Here is a 23,655-nt window from a genome sequence, read left to right on the forward strand (position 1 = left end):
GCGTGATTTATTCCGTCCATTTAAGTCTTCACGTAGTATTGGTATAACCGGGCGCAATTAAATAATTCAAATAAATTAGGTTATTTATTGAAAAATAGTCATACTAAATTACAAGTTTATATCATTTTGGCTTACAAGAAAAACGGAATAACATCACAAACTAACAAAAACTAAAATATAAATTTCATTTTTATTCCGAGTTAATGCATGTAACAGTATTTCTTTTAAATCTACAAACTCAGTCACACTCAAACTCAAGTGAATATTACAGTGAATATTAAAGTAAGAAGTTGTAAAACCTTTATATGCAAAAGCGAAGTTTAAACTTTGAAAAATAGACATCGCCGTCAGAGAAGAACCAAGAAGCTTTATGTCAACATTTGGTGTTTTTTTTTTTTTTTGTCTATTATCAATAAATATTAAGGAGTGTGTGTTCCATAAATATATTACAACAAAAAAATTTTAGGAAATATTTAAATAATTAGTCGAACTTTCTGGCAGAATTTTTCTTGGCAAATTAAAATTCAAAACTTGATTTTTTGGAAACACAAAAATTGGACGGCCTCTTGGTTCTCGGCTAACAATATAACAAAAATAAACGAGAAAGTGTTAAAAATACTTTTTCGTTTCACATACATATTGTTTAATTTAATGTTAAACTTTCAGAAATACTTTCTTTAAAAAAGAAATAACGATAATTCCTTTGCTGCTTATTCTAAGCAAGCTTCCGAGAAATCCATATACACAAATAAGTTCATGAGGAAAATTGACATTAAATACATAATAAGAGACTAGCAGCAACTTAAAAGCAAAATTTATACTCGGTATTTTCCAACCGTATAGCTGTATTATCGACTTTAATAAATAGAGTGCCGCAACACTTGAATAAAGTCGGTTGAAAAACTTTCTCCTTCTTTAATAACTCAATGGAGCTTTCAAGACTGAGGTGTACCTAAATGTTGAAGTAAAATTTTAAAAAATTAGAAAATACAAAGCTCAAAAAAGTAATACTTTTGATTATAAACCAAATATAACTTAAAAAAAAAATGCATAGAAAAAACCTACATTCATTTCTCTATAAAATAAAGCCAAAACTGCATCAGGATCCATTCTCGGACGCTTCTTGCCCTTCTGTGGAGGTGCTATCAGAAGAAAAGGGAGCGCCTTAAATGCAAGCAAAGTTGTATCTTCTAAATAAAAATAAAAATAAATCAGGTAGCAACTTGTATATACTTATATACTTGTATATTTTTATAAGAAGACAGATTATAAAAAAAGCTTCTTTTGGATTAGGTGGACATATTAAACTAAGAAGTAATAAATGAAATAAGATGAGAAAGGGAAACTCCCCACTTTTGCAGATTGGCACATAGTCAAGTTGCAGAAGCTTAGTACTTATGCAGATTGACAATTATGCTGTAACAATTCACATTTAAGCTATGAAGTTTTTATTGAATTCATTCTCCCCACTTAGGGTTGTAGACATATATATACCTTCATTATATTCGTCTTCTGACAAAATATTTTTGAACATGTTTGTTATTGTCAAATCTCTTGTGAGTAACAAAATGTTTTGTTTGCTAGGGATTGCGATTTCCCGGACTTTTTCCATTCCCGGGATAGCGGGAATTATTTACATTGTTCCCGGGATCCCGGGAAAATCCCGGGAAAATCTTCATCAGAGAAAATATAAATAACTAAATACACTTTTCTATTTTTCTATTTATTTTTTGTAACTGTTTACAACTTTAAAATGACTTCTGAGAAAAACCAGTGCATCGAGATGAATGTCGATCAATCTAGTTCTATAGTTGGTAAAAAAAAATCCAGTTGAACTAAACACCTTTCAGCCTCTACACTGGAAGGACGAATAGTTAAAAGCGCATTATAAAGCATATCTAAGTTATGCGATCTTTTATTAGTAGCTTCAAACAGATTGAATTCTTGACGCATAATTGATTTATTGCACTTGACTTCAAAAACATCTTTTTTTTTTTTACAAACTTTTCTAATCTGGCAGCCATAGATTCAGATAACTGATTTATATCAATAATACTATTGTTAAGTTTTCTATCGCTATCTTTTTCTTTTGCTATATTTTCAATTATGGGAAAAAGTCGACCAGCTATTTCAATCGCTAAATTTATCATAACTGCTTTAGATGGCATGCTAAATAAGTCATCATCCATATCATTTTTTGAAGATTGTGGATTATCTAAAAATTTTAGTAAACCAACAAGATCTTTTTTTCTTCTTTGACATATTCTTTCAATTAAAGCATTTTTAAGATCTTTTGCTAGGTAGCAATCTTGAACATCAAGTTCTTTAACCATAAATTTTAATGTGTCATCAGCTGTTAATAAAGTTGCTTCCCTTCTGCAAATCATTTCAGAACCTAAGACAATAAGTTCCAGACTTTTTGCTAAATTTTCAATTACTGTAAGTTCATCATCAGACAACATTAGGTTTTCTAAACTGAAATCCACGAGAGATTTAAAAACTGCTTTTTTAACTTTAATAAATCTTTGAATCATGGTCGACATTGAATTCCAACGAGTTTTTGAATCCAAAATTAGCACTAGCTCTTGTCCAAATTCATTTTTAGAATAACGCTTTAAAGAATCCATTTTTAAAGGAGATCTTTTAAAAGTTACAAGTATTTTTCTAACTTTAACAAGAACTTTATGAAGCTCAGGAACAAGATCAGGAACTTGGTCACTAATTTCATTTTGCTGATCCTCCTCCTCATCATAATCATCGTCATCATCAAAGGCATCATCTTCAATATCTTTGTCATTAGTACTTTGATTATTATTTTTACCTTTTTTTTTATATATTACATCAACAACGGCTAAATGTATTGCTTGTGCAAAACAAAGTTGATATTCAGAAGGCGAAGTATATCCTAATTTTTCCATAACAGAAGCACCATCAGTTGTTATGCAAACTACATCATTTGTAAGACTTACATTAAACATGTTTAATTTTTTGATGAGTAGTTCTAGGCAATCATTTGAATTGTGCGATCCTAACATTCGCTCTAATCCAAGATTAATAAAGCCTTCATTAAAGTAAAGATTTATATTCATAAATCTTCTGCCATGTTTTGAATATTCATCCAAATCTATACTAAACTTGCATTTTTTTTCTTTTATTTCGAGTATCTTTTTTTTATTTTCTTCGACTATTTCCAAATAATATATATATATAAGATTCATGACATCTGTTTTCGATTTAGGAAGAGTGAAGCCTTTATCACGAAGCAACTCATGAATTTGATCCGATTCAGTTATTGCATTAATAGAAAAACCATCAATCGCAGCAAAACGAGCCAATCGTTTTCCCAATGAAACTTTTTTTGTCATGGAATCAATTGTTAATTGAACACAACGTTTTTTAGTTGATGGTTCTTCTTCTTTATTTAAAATAATATTATGGATTTTTTCTAAATGCCTCTTCAATCCAACAGTGGAACCACCTTTGCATAGTAATATTTTTGGACAATGTTTGCATTGTGCCTCGTCTGCTTTTTTAAGATCAAAATAACTCCAAACCTTCGAAGTTTTAAGATTTAAGGACATTTTTTTAAAAATTCCCAATGCGCTGCGATAAATTTCAATATGTAAACAATATAAATAAGCAATATTTCTTATGGTCCGGAAAACAAAAAATTCTGACTTTGGCGGGAAAGTTAAAAAATGTGTGTACAAAAATCCCGGGATCCCGAAAAAAATTTCTTGGGATTCCGGGAAATTAGAATAAAATTTTTCCCGGGAATTTCCCGGGAACAAATTCCCGGGAAGAATCACTATTGTTTGCACGTGTTAAAGACATAATGCAACGTAATATTACTTGATGCCTCTTCAATAGAATGAAACTCTTGTTTAATCTATGAAATGCAGAAAAGCTAAAAATTGTTCTTATTAACTAATCTAGCTTAATTTATAAAGTACACAAGATTTACAAATGAACTGCAAAAAGTTAAAAATAACACTCACAGCATCATTCATATCAATGAATCTTGGAAACCGCTTTATATTTGAGGTTATTGATATGTTGCTTGTTTCCTGAATTCATGCTCTTCTTACCACTCTTGTATCAGCCATCATTTTTAGTAGACTCGCTTTGTTTGAAGTTGTTGGTTGAAGTTCTCGCAATGTTTGTTCAACTTTCTCTGGTGAATTTAACAGAACAAAATTGTCTCTGACAAAAAGTACAATTATTATATTTAAAAAAAATAACTTTTCCTTTATGCGTAAATAGAATAATTTAACTAATAAAAGTTATTTGGTAAATAATAACAGTATTAAAAAATTTTAACAAATAAAATATATATAATTAATAAACAGTTTTTACTATTTATAATGTACAAAAATTATGTATAATAGTAAACTATTTTATGGATGACAGGAATAGTGTCGCAAAACTTTGGTTGTCGCAAATTTGATGGTCGAAAATGTAAAAAATCTTTTTTTTTCTTATTCATTGTTTTTTCTTTTTTTCTGTAAAAGACGTATGCTATAAAGATAAGCAAAATGAGTGAGCACTTGCTGAAATTAACTATTTCCAACACTGTTCCGTTTTTACAATTTGCAACACTATCCCTTTTTTTTTTGTTTTTGACACTATTCATTAAATTCATTTGCGACAATATTTCTTTTTTTTGTTTTGTTTTCGGCATTAGTCATTTAATTCATTTGCGACACAATTCCTATTTTTTGCGACATTAGGCCTTTTTAATATATTCAACACTATTTAGAAGTTCATTTTTGACACCATTCCTGTCACCCTATTTTACTATTAATGAATAAAATTCATTTTGTAACTACTGTTGTATTAACTAACTCACAGAAATAAGTCAATACTTTTAGGATTAAATTGCAATATTGCTTTGAATAATATAAAAATTTTAATCAATTCAAGATTTTTATCAACTGGCAAAATAAATAAAAATGTATAGGTGTATAGGGTAAAGTGGGGTAATTTCGGCATATTAAGCTATTTTGTTGTTTACAGACAATGGTTGCTTTAATAACGGTAAAAAATCATGCATATCGATGTCCTGCAGATATATCTATTAAATAATAGTTAAAAAATTGTTTCAAATTTACAAAGCTTTATGTAAAATTTGTTTTACAAAATACTTAAAAATGACGAAATTAGCGACCTAGTGTGGTAATTTCGGCACAATGATACGGTAAATTCGGCATACTTAAGAAAATAAAGAAGTTCGTTGAAAACGCATTAATATAATTAAAATATTATAAACAGCTATAAATCTGCATTGTATAAAGTAATTGTCTCTTAAATGGAATTTGTTACACCTAATTTGCATTTAATTAAGGGCTTTGCAATTGCAAAGATTCATATTTTTTGAACCACCTATTTTAGTAAAGTATGAATACATCACCCAAAACAGAAGCCTTATTAGAAAAATGTGCTTCCAAAGTAAAATTGTAAATAAAATGATTACTAATTTCTATGATTTCGATGATTATTTCTAAATTCTGTTTAAATAAGAACTCATGTTTAAGCTTATGAGTAGTTCATAAAATAATATTTTACATAACTTCAATAGTTAAACATAAAAAGATAAAATACAAAATTCAAAGAAAACTTTATAAAAAGAGATTTATTGAAGAAAGTTAAAAAACAGTTTATCAATGTAACTTTTTTTTAAAGAATCAGTGTTTCATACAGTCATCACAAGTAAATATTTTTTTAGCATAAACACCACATATAGCAGCACATATTTCATGCCACCATCTATACCATTTATGGCATTTATCCCAATTATCCTTTAAGTATGGATCGACAGGATCCCCATAACTGTATTGACACATTGCACAAAGTTGTTTATTAATCGCACTTTTAGCATCAAGGTTACTCAAACACGTCTTCTGATGTGTAGATATATTTTCTTTAATGCACTTTTTACGTGGCTGCCTGTTCTTATATTTAAAAGATAAAGATTCATCTAGCTGAGATTTATATAGTGATCGAGTAATTCTCCAGCATGATTTACCCTCCATTTTATACCTGTTCGTTTTGTATTTTTAATGTCAAGTCCAGCTAGTGGACTTGACATTAAAAATACAAAACTAACACCATGAGGTTGTGAGGTTTCATCAGAGGTGGCTAGTTCTAATGACTTCTGAAGTGTAAATGATTTGTTTGGTGAAGCAGATTCTAAATATAAATATTTAATCAAAAAAGGTGAATAAAATTAGGCAGCATGTAAATTATAAAAAATTTGAACTATTTTTTTAAGAAACTTTTTTTTAGGTTAATAAGACAACAGATAAGTTATTATTTTGCTTGATTTAAAAAAAATTAATTTGTATTTTAAATAAATGGTGGAAGATGGTAAAAATAATACATCTTTTAAAATAATATACCTTTCTGGGAAGCAATTACACATTCTGTAACAAAATCAATATGATCTAAATCTTTAACAGAGTCTAAAGCATTGTCGAGAGTAGGGTGCATTTCAGAGGTAATATTTGATTTTGAAATTTTTCATAAAACATATAAGTGATTACTAGCCTTAGCTGCAGCAAAGTCTTCTTCAGTAAACACATTTCTATCAAATGGATATATTCCACATTTTTCAATATTTTACATGTTTTGAACCCATTATATGATGCTAACACACACACACACACACACACACACACACACACACACACACACACACACACACACACACACACACACACACACACACACACACACACATATTATTGTATATAATAAATTATTAATTTATTATATACATATTATTATATATGACATAAATTTAATTTATATTGTGGGGAACTATTATTTTACTAAGTTTCACAGAGACACTAACGAATTCGTTATTATCTTATTGCTATCTGAATTTCTGAATTACTAAAATCAACTTCTTCTATACATAATATTTCAGACGCTTATTTCCCATTTTGGTTTCAGAGAAAACACAGGTGGGCAAATTCGGCACTGCCGAAATTAAAAACTATTTATATGCCGAAATTATCTCCTTAGAGCAGTCCTTGGGGAAACTATTATATTTTGTAACATACTTTGAGTTTCATCTTATTGTTGCTCACATTTTATTCAGTTTATATTTTTGAATAAAATAAATAACAACTTTTGGTAAAAATTTCCGAGAAAAAATCATTTATCCTACATTTTCAAATTGGTAAAAATGTTAAGAAAAAGCTAATAATCATAAATTAACGTACCTGTAATGTAAAAATAAAAGTTTAAACCAGTATTTTTAGGAAAATTTTTTATCTTGCTACAATACCCAATTATGATTTTAACATTCCAATAAATAAATATTTTTAGTTGTCTTTTAAAGGGGTGCCGAAATTATCTCCCTGCCGAAATTACCCTACTTTACCCTAAGTAGTAATTGAAATATATAAAAAATTGCCAATTAAAGTTATAAGCAAAAAAACACTTTTTCTTCGAATGAGTCCACAATGTTTCTGTATTGTCGCTACGGGATCTTCTTTGTCTATTGAACATTTCCAAAAAACCTGTATGTGCTTAAGCATCGTGAAAATGTTCCTATGGAATCAAATAAAAACATCGTTCTAATATGTTTGTTGATTTTGCAAAACATTTGGTTAAGTAAGTGATAATATAAAAGATTTTATTTAAAAAAGACAAATAATTTTTAACTTACAAAACCAGATGATGTTGCATTGTCACGAAGTACAGGAAAAGCAGTTATAAGTGCTTGACACAATTGCTGTTTTTCTTCTTTAGATGGTCTGTAAGTCCTAAAGTATATAGAATATAGTAATACTATAAAAAAATTCAGATCATAGTTCTTTAAAAATAGTCTTTTAAAATGCTTTTATCTTTTGTTTGGGTGATGCAATATATAACAAGATTATATACTTAAATTTGTATGTAAGGAATACTTTGGATATCCTAAAAAAACACTAAGTTAAAAAAAGTATTTGGGACTCCAGAAATATCCAGAAAAAAAAAAAGAAAAAAACACTGAAACTTACACTTTGCAAGGGCTCATAAGATATCTGCCAAGAATCTTAACTAAAAAAATTCTTTCTTTATTGTTTATCTCCTTTATTCTTTTTAGCTTATCTACTAATTCTGCTCCTTTTTTTCTTTGTCATGGTCATTTTTTTAAATATTGCTTCAACAGGCCAGTCCTAGATTAATTCACACACACACACAGATGTATATATATATATATATGTATATATATATACACACGCAAATTTTTGCTGGAAATTTGTTTTTAAATTATAAAAGCAAAGTTCCAGCAATAGTTTAACATTATCTACATAAAATTTTTATCAAAGTGAAATAGAGCTACGGAAATTAAAGTAGTAGCTTGTTGTGATTGCTCTGCTATGATCTTCGTTGTAGTATTTATCGGTATTTCAATATCTTTGTTTTCTGCTGACTTTACTTTAGGTGTTACAATATTTTCATGATTAGCAGATGTTGATGATTGAGTCCGGATCCATTGAATTAGTAATCTTCTTGAAGCCATATTGAAACCAATTTCTTTTAAATCATCATCATCAAGTAGATTTAACAATTCTAGTGTCATAACTTCATCTATATATGCATTAACAAAAACTTATATATATGTATATATATATATATATATAATATTTAAAATTTTAAAATTGTGCAAAGCTTGCCTTGAAGTTTTTGACGAACTTCAGATGTTATACTCATTTTTGTAACGCATGAAATAACTTTGCACAATTCTTCCATACTTGAACTGCTGTAGAATAAACTCAATTGAATATATTGATTTAAAATATATTTTTTAATGCTAAGTTATGGAACCATTTAAAGGATTGGTTAGATAACAAAGATAAAAAATAATTGCAAAAAAAAAAAAAAAATAGCCTAACAATAGAAGGATTAAAAATAGAGTATAACAATTTTAACTTAAATAACAAAACAATTCAATCACTATAGTGACTAAAAACAAAAAAATAACTGCAACAATAATGAACAACAAAATAATCAACATGACAATGCAATAAATACTATTCAAATAATCAAATATAGATCAAAACAATCAACATGACAATGTATAACAATTTTTTCAATAATACCAATTATGGTAAAAGTATACAAAGTTTTAACACTTCTTTAAATTATTCCTTAAACACATGATATTGTTGTCTTATACAATATGCATTTCCTTTTTGATATGATAAAACAGGGTGATCATCAATAAGTTCGTCCAACTTTATAACAAGATATGTAACGGGTTTGACATTTTCGACCAAAAAGCAGTGGCAATGCTCCACAAATTTAAGTGTGTTAAGCTTAGACACTACAACAAACCATGAAGACTCATCCCTGATACTAACAAAGCTGATAACTTTTCCAAAAACAGGATAATCTTCATCTTCGCTAATTGTAAGATGGTGGTTTGTTTTGTATTGAAGAGATCCCCTTTTAATTTTGAATGTAATGCAAATATCATCAGAAGGTTTACTATGAAGATTGTCCGAAAGTACTTGTGAATAATGAAGACTATGAATTGGTATGAAGACTATGAATTGGTACAACATCATGGCTTTCGGTAATTACTAAATTACGCATATAAGCACTTGATAGTCTATGATGTAAGGCATTGTGTTGATGTCTTTAGGCAAGAGTGAGGCATATATTTTTAAAATTGCTTACAATATGTGCAGATATTTTGAAAAATAAACTTTTTAGTTCATATTTTAGACAGTTCATTCCAATAAGAGGCCCAGAATTTATAATAATTGTTGGTAAATGAACCAAAAAATAATGTTTAGGACGAAGACGAGTGTGGTTCCCAAGAAAAAATTTTAAATTTTACAAATGGCTGGCCATGAGATATTTAAGGTATGTTACCATTCCTATTGTAAATTTTGAAGCAAAAATAAAATCAACTAAAGTAGACAATTCTAATAAAAACTTCCAATGTTCATCCTCCTCTGGAACAAAGTCACATATAATAATTGGCATATACAAAAGTAAGGACCAGATCTGCATGGCTTTCATATTTGGTGATAGCCCATGTCCTGGAACTTCTAGTTTGTTGAGTTTTGGCTATTTATTTTTTTTGTCAACATTAACCATTGACCAAAAGTGAGATAGGCGATTGTTCAACTCGCCAAGGGTAAAAAAATGTTTTTCGACAGACAAACAATACAGGACAGTGCCTAACTCTAAATCAACAACACCTTCAAGTACAGTGTGCATAATATCTAAGCTAAAGTTTGTTATGACATGAAACCCTTTGATTGAATTTAAAACACAAGCTTTCTTAACTCCTTTGCAGTGAGTTTTATTCCCTACATTGCCACTTTGAACATTTCCAACATCTATTTCATATTTTGGAATTGTTCTCATTTCAAATTTATCTTCAGTAAAGTAGACTTGAATGTCATTACTAGTTGCATAGCATTAACTACAAAAGTGGCTGCCGATTCAATAAAACCAAATATAGAGTTTAAAGCCAAATTGTCACAGGCAACCTGAGCAAGACTGGCGTAAACTACATTCCTACCAATTATTGGAAATTCACCTGAAATACCAATTTTACTTAACTTGTTCATTTCAAATGAAAATTTTTCAAGAATAGCATCAAATCCATATAGGGGAGAGTTGCCTTAATTGGAACACTTTAGGAAAAAATATTTATTAACCAAAGATGGCTTAACTATGAAAACATTTATGAATTAAATAATATAGATATACAACCCTACTATGCTTTTATTAATGATTCGACTCTATTGATCGCACCCTTATTGGATATAAACTTTGATTTATCAAGGCACCATTTTGTTCCAATAAAGGCAACTGGTCTCCTTGAAGAGAACACATATATTCTTTAATTAGAACAGTTCTAATATTTGAATAAATTACAGCTATAAAACTTATGGCTCAAAGGAAAAATTAATTGATTAGCTTTTTAATAAAAGATATTTAAAAGATATAATAACAAATAAAAATTACAACAAATATTTAATCCTTTTTTCGCAATTCATAAGTCTTTTTTTCTTGCAGCTTCTGCACTTGGGATGGTAGTGGTGATATGTGGTGTGCTGTGGTGGCGATGGTGATTTTATTTGATGTGCTCAATTTCATTTGGTCCATGGTGATTGAGTCAAGTGCTACTTTGCTTTCCTGTGGTTTTTGCAATAGTTTGGCAGTTATTGGATTTAGTGTGAGCTTTTTTTTTGTAGATTTTTTAATTTGTTTGGAAACTGTTTGATTTAGTGTGTGCTTTTGATTTCTTGGTGTAATTTCTAGAGCACGTCTATATTATGTAAGATCAGCCGCCTGAGTTGTTCGTGATCTTCTTTTTTTGTTTTTTACTTCAAGTGAAACCACTGGCAAAAGAGACAAAGTTGAAACTGAAACATGACATTTTAATTTTTTTTCACTTGATTTATCTGTAGATAGTTTTGTCATTCCATCTATACTTTCAGATGACTGAAGATAATTTGAAGGACCAACATCAGTAAATGAAGAGGCTGTAAAATCAGAATCAGTGAATACATTTATGTCCAAAGGCCACAACCCACTAGCCTGAAATCCTTTCATAGCAATTCTCAATGATGCTGCCTGACTATATGCGTCACCAAATAATTCTGCAACTTGCCAAGTTGTTACTGGTTGTGATATATGTGACCGCATCCATTTTCGCATAGCTTCATCATAGTATGTACCAAGTGGTCCAAAGAACGCAACGTCTAATGGTTGCAGTCTGTGTGTAGTATGGGGAGGTAGTGATACCATACGCACTCCAGCATTTCGTGCTAGATATATCGCTGCCAAATTTTTTGAATGTGTAACATGACCATCAAGTATCAACAAAACTTTTGATTGTTTTGAAGGTTTAACAACTTTAATGAAATGATTGAGCCAATCTAAAAAACCTTCATTTGACATCCATCCTTTCTCTTGAGTACTAAATGCAGTTCCTGGAGGTGCACCATTTGTTATTTCTGGCTTCATTCTTTTGCGTTTATATATTAACATTGGTGGAACTTAAAATCCTGCTGCAGATACACAAACTACAGCTGTTACTGAATTTCCTCGTTCACTACTAGTCATAATTCCAACTCGTTTTTTGCCCCTTGCACTAATAATTTTTATCTGACCATCTTGTACTGTTAATAAACTAGTTTCATCCATATTATAAAGTCTGCCTGGAGTTAACTTTTCTTCCATGTATAACTTTGAAAGTAAATTAAAGAAAGATTGCACTCGCTCTTTATTAAAACCTTGTGCACGTGCAATTGATGTTGATTCAGGCCCACGAAGCGACAGTTGTGGGAGCCTTTGCATAAATGCATAATACCACTTTTTTCCTGCCATTCGTGTTTGTTTGTTAAAATTATGTGTGATGTTGTCAGCTTCCGCAATATCAAATGCTAGACGACGAAGATCATCAATCCTTAATCCAAAGTACATCGATTCTAATAATAAACAGTGATCAGCTAGTTCTGTTTCAATTTCATTAGGTAAGGTGGTAAGTCGACCATGAAATTTCACATTTGCAACAGCAACTTTGTTTTTTTCATTTATATGCCTTGACAAAGTTGCTTTTGGAATACAAAATTCATAAGCGGCTTCATTTAAGCTGATTTCTCCTTGTTTTATTGCTTCAACAGCCTTTTTCAAGTTTTCTACTTTCCATTTTCCATATTTTCGTGGTGTTTGCATCTAAAATAAAAGCAAATTACTATGAAGATACATAAGGAGAGTTTTATAATCTTATTACAGGCTTATTTTTTCATATAATTATTTGTTATTCATATATGATTAAGTTAATTATATACTCATTATATAATCATTATTTTTCATCATTTTTGTTTAGTTAATCATTAACTATATAAATCAAAATCTATATAAACTATATAAAGTTTGCAACTTTATATATTAACTTCTATATACAGTAAAAAACTTATGCTGGGTATATACTTTATGTTGTCTTACAAGTTTATCCGTTAAATAGAAATGTATAACTTTTGTAAAACTTTTACATTTTATTCTTTACTAAAAGATAAAAGAAAAATCATTTCATACTTTAAAGCAAGACTAAATACCAATTCCAAAAAAGCAACAAATGTCTAACAATAATACTATGTCTATAAAAGAAATTCGCTTTAAAAAATATTATACAGTCGGACTAATGAAATTTTCTGATAATTCGGACGTCAAGTAGCGTGTTATGAGATGACATCGTTTCAATTACGGCAACTTTTGAAGTTCCATTCTGGGCAACATAGGACCATGGTGTTATAGCAAAATATTTACATACAAGTAACAACTTACGATATAAGCTCTTAATATCACATAGACTTGAAACCCTTAAAATTTAAAATTTTAAAAAAATTATCATCAAACTCAATATCGTTAAGCTTCTGTAATCGTTTAAATGCAACGATAAAATTAGATCGCAAAAATTTTTTTCTTTAAAAAAAAGTAATTTTATTCACATACGTGCAGTTTTTAAGTTTAAATACTAGAAGTTTGAAAAAATAAAGAAAATTATTTTCTTTACAAGAAAAATATTCATGAAAGTAGAATAAGTTCCAGTTTCTAAATAAAGCTAAGTGTTCCAATTAAGGAGCTGTTCCAATTTCGGCAACTCTCTCCTACTTTAATATCATGAGAATAGCACGAAGCCACCAAATGAACATTTGTAAAACAGGAGTTATACTTTACAGGTAAATTTAAAACAGTTAAGTAAAATACTCCAATACTACAGAGAGAAGGCTGTCCACGAAGTGGATTTGATGTCCCATACCATCATAAAACAACTGTAATTTTAAAGAAACCTTGCTGTAATCACTAAAAAGCTCATGGTTTTTACATGCTTGGCCATCGGAAAAGTTTTTTATAATTCCTTTTTTTTGTTTATAAAGATTTAAAGCATCCATATATTGGGCGTTATGAAGAAGTGATTTTAGCGTTTGTTCTACTGATAAGTGTCATAAACAATCTTTGAAATTCATAAACAATCAGTGTCATAAACAATCTTTGAAATTCTTTCATTAGTTTCATACCTAGGAGGGCTCATGTTGCATGTTTCAGGAGCTACAAAAAGAGAATTCTTTTCTAAGTGTTTATCTTGTTTATATAATGTATCAAGAAACTTGAGAGGCTGATTGCAATATATAAGGCTACTTTCTAACTTACTCTTAAACAATGTTAAAGTGAAATCATCTGCTCCAATGTCATCTAAAACTGATAAAGCAGCATTACCAATATATGAAACTAATGATTGTGAAATATTATTAACAGAAGCAATTACTTCAGGTATGATATAATATGGAACACTGCTGTTTGCTCGCAATTAAGAAACTAATGAAGAACCAATATATTCTAATGTTTTTTCATGATAAGTGTCAACTTGATAAGTAGAATTATCTGGGAAACTAGGCAATGAATATTCTGAAAAACTAGGCAATAAATCGTTAGGATTATCATTTAATAGATTACATAAGGCAGATTTTGGCTCAGGATTAACATCAATAAAATCATTATCAATATTATGGTGACATTTCATATGTCTAACTAGCGACATGAAAGCTGTAAAGGTACATTTACAGCCATTCTGTAATCATTTAATTGGATAAACAATTTCGCCAATACTATTATGACATTGTAGATGATTTTGAAAAAAACTCAATAGTTTCAAAGAAGCACCACATATATAGCAAATAAACATTTTTATAACTTTGATCAGAAAGAATAACTAGATATGTATATATATATATATATATATATATATATATATATACATATAATAGCACTATAATTTATAAATTTATAGTATAAATCATAGCAACTACTCGTTCGGTGCCACTCATATAGTTAAAAATTAGTTTTAACTTTATGAGTGGCACCAAACATGATTATAAAATAACTTGTAATTTTTTCAAATCTATGGTTTTATGGTTAAACATTTAACGTTAACAACATTATCTAAAAATGTTATTTACATTTATGTTAACAACATTTTTTAAGTTATGTTAACTTAACAGATTATGTTAATACAATTATTTTAGTTACGTTAACATCATTATTATGAAGTTATAATATATAATAACATTAATTGTATAAAATAATAACATAATTCTAATTAAATAATGTCACATAAATGTAACTAGTTCATGTAGTACATTACCGATGGTCTTACCTAATTTTTGACACCTGATAATCGATATTTTCCTCGCTTACTATATTTAATACGATATTACTTAACCTTTTTATTATTTAACACAATATTACCTTATTTTTTTATGAAAAAGTTAACTATGCATGCGTTAAAAATTAACATGCAACAATAAAATTTACATTCAAGTTTTCAACAAATTTTAACACTCAAATGAAGATATAAAAATTATAACATCTAATAACATTATTTGTATAAAATAATAACATTATTCTAATTAAATAAGTTCACATAAGTTAAAATAATTCATGTAGTTCATTAGCAAGGTCTTACCTAATTTTTAACAACTGAAAATCGATATTTTCCTGACTTATTCTATTTAATACGATATTACTAAAATATTACAAATTAAATATTTTTTTATGAAAAAGTTAACTATGCATGCGTTAAAAGTTAACATGCAACAATAAAATTTACACTCAAATTTTCTGTAAAATTTAAAAAGGTTCTAGCCTCTTTTCCGAATTGTTCGATACGAGAATCCAAGAAAGTGTAACACAATGTGTGGGTTTATTTACGCATATAATCAAGTTTAGTTTCATAATTACAAGTGTGGCTTTAAAGCGTACAAATGTAGTCTTGAAGTGCACATTTTGTGTAGTCAAGAATACGCTACACTAAGTGTCGTGTTTTTTGTCCACACTATCTGTAAGCGTGTAGTTCTTTAATAAGGAGATTTAGCAACGAGACGCGGGCATTATTTGACAACGGCGTTGCGCTATCAGCGCGTCGTGTAACTTCCACGATTTAGCATTTGTTGTGAAACGCGAGCTAAAAAATCGTAAACAAATATGGCGGCCAACTACAGTTTGAAATCCGTACGAGAATTAGTTCTTTTAAGTTATGCTGACGATTTAATTGATGACGAAGAGTATATAATTTTAAATGAGTTAAACGAGTCTCGAGAATCATATCCATATTGGAAATATGACAGGTTTGATATTAACAATTTTGATGATGCACAATGTCAAGTTGATTTTCGTTTCAAGAAGAACGATCTAGCCACCCTAGTTGCTGTTTTTGGATTACCAGAAAAAATTATAACCTCGCAGAGAACAGTATGCAGTGGTCTAGAAGGACTTTGTGTTTTACTAAAACGACTTGCTTTTCCGTGTAGATACACGGATATGGCATCCTTATTTGGAAGAAACCCTACTGAGATATGTCTTATTTTTAATACAGTAATTGATTTTATGTATGAAACCCACTGTCATAGACTTAAAAATTGGAATCAACCTATCCTCCAACCTCAAAAATTGAAAGAATACTGTGATGCCATTTACCAAAAAGGATCCCCATTAAATAATTGTTTTGGATTTATCGATGGTACAGTCCGAGGAATCGCTAGACCTGAAGTTTATCAAAGAGTTGTTTATAACGGCCATAAAAAAAAGCATGCTCTCAAATATCAAAGTTTAGTATTGCCTAACGGTTTGGTGGGCAATTTTGCAGGGCCATACGAAGGAAGGAAACACGATGCTACTATGCTGTATGAGTCTGGGTTGTTAGTTCAACTGGAAAACCATGCTTGGTTCAACAGACAACCTTTGTGCGTATATGGAGACCCAGCTTATCCATTAAGTGTACATTTGCAAGCACCATTTCGGAATGCAAACATAACACCAGACCAGCATGCTTATAATAAGGCCATGAGTGCAGTTCGTGTTTCAGTTGAATGGTTATTTGGACTTATTTCTAACTACTTTAAACTTGTGGATTTTCAAAAAATGCAGAAAGTTGGCTTAAGCGCAGTTGGGAAAATATGTTACATGTGCATTGTTACAAAATGCTCATACATGTCTGTATGGAAATATAGTATCCGAATATTTTGATTGTCAACCTCCAACATTACAACAATACTTTGCTTAGTAAAACAGTTATTGTATTTTTTTTAACAAAATAACAAAAAGATTTAATATATATTAGAATAATAACAGCAGCTAAAACATAAAACTAATCTTTAAGCAGTGTATTTTATGTTTTCAAAACACGTTTATTATTTATTCAAAAACGCATTGAGTGTAGTGTTCTGTTGAGCCATCATGGCAATCATCTATTGCAACATAGCATTGTGTTGCTGCTGTTGGATTTCAAATTGTTGTCTTGAAAGTTCTTGAGCATGAGCAACTTGCTCTCTCTCCAGTCTTTTATTTTCCTTATCATATTCTAACTTTTCTTTTAGAAAAATAAGTGTGTCTGAACTGCTTCTTCGATTTACCTTTTTTTTTTTTTCACTTACATTGTCCTCGTCTTTTCGTTTTCGAGTCTCACCAAATCTTTCCATAGCCTTTGTTCGCATTTCTACTGCTTTATTTTTTTCAGTTTCATTTACTAGTTTCTTCTGTTGAGACTCATTGTCATTTTTTTTTTCAGTGTCTGTAAAAATATTATACAATTCTTCTATTAAGCCTTCTGATTCGGTAGGAATGTCACCTCCAAGTCTTGATGCTAGTTTAGCTTTGCTAGCTTTTGCTTTATACTTTCTTAACAAAATCATAAATCTTTCACGTACACCTCGAGGCGTGGCAACACATGGAAAAATATCAAGAGTGTTAATCACATCTGCAACAGCTGACCACCCTTGTCCGCGCTCTCTACTTCCTTGTTTGTGTAAAAGAATTCCATTTCCAGCTATTTCTCTTAACATGAGAATGTCTTTTTCATCATCCCATTGCATGGATAACCTAAAAATATTTACCAAAAAATTTTAACTTGTTAGAAAAAACGTTAAAAAACAAATATAAATAAAAATATTAATAAATATAATATACTCAGCTTATATTTTAAAAAGTAGAATACTTTAAAACGATAAGCAATGTTTTTTTTTAATGTTTGAATTATATAACTTACTTTTTGTCCGCAAAATATTCTGCCATTTTTAACGTACTGTAAACAACGTGAAAACTGAAGGTTTGAAGTTGAGAACGGGACGTATAAATTTAATACGCGTCAAATTACTTGTCACCAGGCTACTTTTAGGGTTTTCACTGAGAAAACATACGTACGCGTCGCATTTGCTAAATCTCCTTAATAACGGATTAAATACGCTGCATTGTAAAATGCGTTAAATCTTGTAGCAATTCCTAAACATTCTCAGTTACAAACTTAGCATTCGTCAAAAGAACAATATACTGTGCTTGCAACTTAGTAATGAATGCTATAAAAGAACCCTGCATGCTTTCCTGTGTACTTATTTGATCAGCAAAAACTGCATTATTTACATTATCAAAATCAATATCGGTCATAATTTTTTCCTCTATTTGGATTTCGTTTGCTTCATATCATCGCATTGACTGGAGGAGCATGGTATAGGTGCAAAATTACCTACATGTAATTCTCTATGGTGTTTCACAATATGTAATCTGAAATTGCGAAAACTTGAACATATTTTATGATAGTCGCCTTGTCCAAATTGAACTTCAGAATGGGGATAAACTGTGTGCAAACATTTTAGGTACTATAACATTATGTTAACATACCCGAAAAACTTTTGGCACACATAACAATGCAATGTCATTCTAGAACCACTGTTAATTTGTTCTTAAAATATACACCAAAAAGAATATGCTGTGGGCTGCTGAGTTAAATTATTAAAATATATTTTAACTTAATAATTTAACTACAATTGCAAACGTAAAAATATAAAGATTAAAAACTTTTGATCATTATTATTCCTATTTAATCTTAAAAAAGCAGTTAATACTTGTTTTTAACTCATTTAAATGTTTAGAATTAACTACTTTCACTTGCAATTTGTTCCATATAATAATCCATATAATAATTGTTGAATGGTGTTTTTACAAATCCAGTCTGACATGGACCTTAAAAAGCTTAAAACAACAACCTCTCAAACCTCTTTCAAGTGCAAAACAATAGTTTAAAAACCTAGACTTATTGTTACTGAACAAATTATTTTAGTTAGCTTTAAAATACAGTTAGTATTTACTGTTTTTAAAACTCATAAAGTACTCATTTTGTGAATAGTATGTAGTATTACCTGATGACAAATGCTCTTCAACACCCTGATCTCGTTTGTATGGAATTAGCTTTTTTTTGGAACGATCGTGATTGTAAACGTGTAAGAGTAAACACGAGCTGTCCATAACAATCAAACTAATTATATATATTTACAATATAATGTAAAAAAACATATATTTTTCAAAACAGTTTATCAGGAAACAAAGTATTTCCACCAAAACAAAGATTATAACTAAGAGTCAAGATTATAAAGGAAAACCCCTCAGAAATATGTAAGTTTTGTTTTTTTTTAATTTGTGCAAAATTTATTAGAGATTTACTCAAATTGTTTTTGAAATTTTGCTATAGATCTTTCTAAAACTAAATTTTATAAAGCTTTAGCTTTCTTAATAACCGCCATATCAACAGCACTTTTTTTTAACTTTTAAAATTCTTTCCAAATAAATTTTTTTTTACATAAGGAAAAAAATATTTAAAAAGCAAGTTATTTTTAAAAACTTACCGCTTACCTTTTTATTTAACTTAAGAGCTATTGTCTGAGAAATCTAGGCAAAGTCTGGAAGTGATGTCTTCAAATTGCACTCATTTTTAGATATTTTGTAAAAAACAATGAAAGTTGGTCATTGGTAATTTTCTTTTCTAAAATTCTTATTAATTTCGGAGATATTGGGTCCCAAAACTTGGCCCGTTTTGAGAAAATTTTGCGCATGGAGTGCAATTGCTACTTTGAGGAGTAGTTTTAGCAACATGAATATGACAGAAGCATTTCTTTTTAATTTTTTTACTAATCTGGGTAGAAATCTACCCAGATTAGTAAAAAAATTAAAAAGAAATGTTTCTGTAAAAGTAAAAGTAAAAATTCAACATGATTACATTTTCAGTAGTCTAGATATTGTTGTCCGAAACCACAACATTTGAAATTTTACCCTAACTTTGAGCTCTAATATCTCTTTAGGCCAATACTTGCACGTAGTCTTTTTAGGTGTTTTTGAAAGACACTAAGACGTACATTGATTTTTCGGAACAAAAACCATGTGCATGCAAGGACCTGGGAAGGAGTAACCTGCCAAAAATCACTTTTTGCGTTCAACGCGCTTTTAAAGATTATAACATAACAACCGTGGCCTTAGGTCCACCATGAACAGTATAAGTTATTTATTTTCCTTAAATATGCATCTTCCAATATCTGAAAAAAAACCCATGTGCTCTGGTGATAAAAAGCCTACAGAAATCCTACAAGTAGCCTAATTTTGCTAATTTTTTAACAAAAAAAATACCCTAGCAACGGTATAGATATACTTAGCAACGGCTACTTTACAGCCTTATTAATTAGTACTGCTATTAAAAATTTTGATATTATGCTTTTTTTAAAGGAACTGTATAAGAGAACTTAAAAAAAATTTTTTTTTTAACTTTATCAATGAAAGAAAGAACCATTAAACTTCAAGATCGTTTTTTTCCGTTTAAAACTGACGAGAAATACAGTTTTCTAAGAATTACCAAAAAAGTATAATAAATTTATTAATGGCCAATCTGAATCTCCACGTAGTCAATACCATTTTTTGAGAGTGAATAATCTCCTCTTTGATTAGTTAGTGTTGGTGCATCAATCTTACAATGTCAAGAGACGAACTTTGGAGAATATTTTCTTTGGTTGGCCACTTGAAGCAGCTCTTTTCAGGTGTAACAGAATATTCCATACAAGAAACATATATATCATCATCATTGACCGAATGTTTGAGGTAAAGTAACGTCTAATCATTGCTGCTTCCTAAATATTCCTTGAAATTAGTTTATCTGGTTAATAAACAATAATTTTGTAATAGATCTCAATACACAAAAATACAATATTACAGTGTTAAAACTTGTTACATTACATAAAGTATGGAACAACAATCCAATCACCAATTTGAAATTCAGCTGCTAACTCCTTTGCAAACAACTGAATATTGTTGTTTAAAACATCTTCTTCGTTTTCAGGTGCATCATTCATATCAACAGTTTCATCAATCACATCATCAGTTAAGTTAACCTCTTCACAAAAAGTGGTTGCCAACCTTCCTGTTCTTTTTTGCTTACTCCATTTAAAAAATTACACTTAAAGGATAAAGGAAATTGCTAAATATTTATCTCAAGCCCCAAGAAAAGAAAAAAGTCACATTTTTTAGCATACAAATTTGGGTATTTGTAAATATACAAGTTAATTTACTTGCCTACAGAATAATGATCGAATTTGTTGAGTTGTCACTTATTCACTTGGCTTTAATATTGTCCTCCGCTACTGTTGAACTTGCTTTATCTGAAAGGACAGTGGACTTGCTCTAATTGCTTCACACAAAGAGCTAGCTGGTTTTTTGATTCTTCGATAGTTTCATCTGAAATGATTGTTATATCTGGAACATATATGTCATCAGCAGGAAAGCAAGACTTTATTGGTGTTGGAGCTGGTTCTAACATGTCAATACTGTTACTTGTAGAAATACTTTTTAGGTGGCTGAAGCAAAATACGGCTCCAACAGGAAGTGATAAACTTTTTTCATTATAAGTAGCAAGGGTGTTCAAAGGGATGGATCTAATTTTTGGTGCTTTTTTACCGATTTGAAATTCATGTCTTGGGTGTTGACAACTGTTTGGCTGATTCCAGCTAATACCAAAAGAAAAACGATGGTACGACCATAATGAGTCATAGCGTGAAAGATAAGTTTGTAGTCGGCTTTCAATCAAGGTTTTTTCATTCCACTGGTTTGTCGGTAGTAGCTATAAAACAGTAACGTTAGATTTTCCACCTATGGAGTAAGAAATCCTGTTTCTTTTAATAAAAAAGCAAGTAATACTCTAATATTATTCACACCTTTAACGCTTGTAAATGATTAGTTATGTCAGCAGTTAATATTTTAACTTAAAAAATTCCATCTTTGTTCCAAGGCTTAAAAGGACCACAAGAAGTTTTCTCTTTATTAAAATATATATATTTCTCATAAGAACTGATTTTATTCTTTCTCTCTGACATATTTTGTTTATTGATGATTATTTATTGACTAATATTTTTAAAAATACAGTTTTTACTAACAAATTTTGATTAATCTACTGAAAACTGCTGAAAAAAATTTTTGTTATGTAACTCAAGTAAACCATGGTATGTACCAAGTAGTCATTAACAAAAATATCACACCAAGTCGGCAGTCATTCGTCCCCTCAGTATTATCTCGTTCTAACTACAAATGAAACAAATAAAATGTTCTGTTTGATGTATAAAATACATACATACATATATATATATATATATATATATATATATATATATATATATATATATATATATATATATATATATAAATACAATGTTCTACCTGATATAATATATTATATTAGATAGAACATTGTTTTTATTTATATATAATTTTCATTTGTTTTTATTTTAAGTGCTATATGTGTTTTTTTCAAGTCCTCTTGTACAGTTCCTTTAAAAAAAGCATAATATCAAAATTTTTAATAGCAGTACTAATTAATAAGGCTGTAAAGTAGCCGTTGCTAAGTATATCTATACCGTTGCTAGGGTATTTTTTTTGTTAAAAAATTAGCAAAATTAGGCTACTTGTAGGATTTCTGTAGGCTTTTTATCACCAGAGCACATGGGTTTTTTTTCAGATATTGGAAGATGCATATTTAAGGAAAATAAATAACTTATACTGTTCATGGTGGACCTAAGGCCACGGTTGTTATGTTATAATCTTTAAAAGCGCGTTGAACGCAAAAAGTGATTTTTGGCAGGTTACTCCTTCCCAGGTCCTTGCATGCACATGGTTTTTGTTCCGAAAAATCAATGTACGTCTTAGTGTCTTTCAAAAACACCTAAAAAGACTACGTGCAAGTATTGGCCTAAAGAGATATTAGAGCTCAAAGTTAGGGTAAAATTTCAAATGTTGTGGTTTCGGACAACAATATCTAGACTACTGAAAATGTAATCATGTTGAATTTTTACTTTTACTTTTACAGAAACATTTCTTTTTAATTTTTTTACTAATCTGGGTAGATTTCTACCCAGATTAGTAAAAAAATTAAAAAGAAATGCTTCTGTCATATTCATGTTGCTAAAACTACTCCTCAAAGTAGCAATTGCACTCCATGCGCAAAATTTTCTCAAAACGGGCCAAGTTTTGGGACCCAATATCTCCGAAATTAATAAGAATTTTAGAAAAGAAAATTACCAATGACCAACTTTCATTGTTTTTTACAAAATATCTAAAAATGAGTGCAATTTGAAGACATCACTTCCAGGCTTTGCCTAGATTTCTCAGGCAATAGCTCTTAACACTTTTTTTATTTTTCAAGTATTTTTATTCTCCATTATTTGAAATAACTTTAGGATAGAAACAAACACTGGGACACTCTTTATTAATCTTGTTAAAAATAAGTTAGAATCTTTCATATCAAACTAGTGCATTTTAACATCTAACTTTTAT

The 23,655-nt window shown here is 29.5% G+C and overlaps 3 protein-coding genes and 3 pseudogenes across 5 annotated transcripts in view; 1 reads left to right on the plus strand and 5 right to left on the minus strand.

Moving 5' to 3' along the window:
• Positions 1 to 564: 564 nt before the first annotated feature.
• Positions 565 to 8,806, minus strand: LOC149888281 (uncharacterized; annotated as a pseudogene). Its single transcript, XR_016452995.1, has 10 exons — positions 8,670 to 8,806; positions 8,336 to 8,583; positions 8,010 to 8,168; positions 7,676 to 7,772; positions 7,448 to 7,557; positions 3,999 to 4,203; positions 3,810 to 3,889; positions 1,495 to 1,580; positions 1,066 to 1,190; positions 565 to 952 (listed from the first exon to the last, which is right to left on the minus strand). The product of XR_016452995.1 is annotated as an uncharacterized LOC149888281 (transcript).
• The window catches only part of LOC149888282 (uncharacterized), a 32,609-nt gene continuing 10,661 nt past the window's right edge, over positions 1,708 to 23,655 (minus strand). The window contains exon 3 of the mRNA XM_090089248.1: positions 1,708 to 3,861. Within this exon, the coding sequence (XP_089945374.1) occupies positions 1,899 to 3,581 (1,683 nt within the window). The 5' untranslated portion in view covers positions 3,582 to 3,861 and the 3' untranslated portion in view covers positions 1,708 to 1,898. The remainder of the gene's footprint in view (positions 3,862 to 23,655) is intronic.
• Positions 5,795 to 6,506, minus strand: LOC149888283 (uncharacterized). Its single transcript, XM_090089266.1, has 2 exons — positions 6,399 to 6,506; positions 5,795 to 6,189 (listed from the first exon to the last, which is right to left on the minus strand). Exons 1-2 carry the CDS (start codon positions 6,487 to 6,489, stop codon positions 5,978 to 5,980), a joined length of 303 nt encoding a protein of 100 aa, XP_089945392.1. The 5' UTR covers positions 6,490 to 6,506; the 3' UTR covers positions 5,795 to 5,977.
• Positions 10,850 to 13,285, minus strand: LOC149888284 (uncharacterized; annotated as a pseudogene). The gene is made up of 2 exons (XR_016452990.1): positions 13,060 to 13,285; positions 10,850 to 12,696 (listed from the first exon to the last, which is right to left on the minus strand). The product of XR_016452990.1 is annotated as an uncharacterized LOC149888284 (transcript).
• On the plus strand, positions 15,997 to 17,162 carry LOC145185132 (uncharacterized; annotated as a pseudogene).
• Positions 17,039 to 18,147, minus strand: LOC145202585 (uncharacterized). Its single transcript, XM_080075574.2, has 2 exons — positions 18,065 to 18,147; positions 17,039 to 17,898 (listed from the first exon to the last, which is right to left on the minus strand). Exons 1-2 carry the CDS (start codon positions 18,088 to 18,090, stop codon positions 17,268 to 17,270), a joined length of 657 nt encoding a protein of 218 aa, XP_079931700.2. The 5' UTR covers positions 18,091 to 18,147; the 3' UTR covers positions 17,039 to 17,267.

This window comes from Hydra viridissima, unplaced genomic scaffold (assembly GCF_058129835.1).
Source record: "Hydra viridissima isolate aposymbiotic clone 2 unplaced genomic scaffold, HvirCarnegie_v1 scaffold_5, whole genome shotgun sequence".
NCBI classification, from domain to species: domain Eukaryota; kingdom Metazoa; phylum Cnidaria; class Hydrozoa; order Anthoathecata; family Hydridae; genus Hydra; species Hydra viridissima.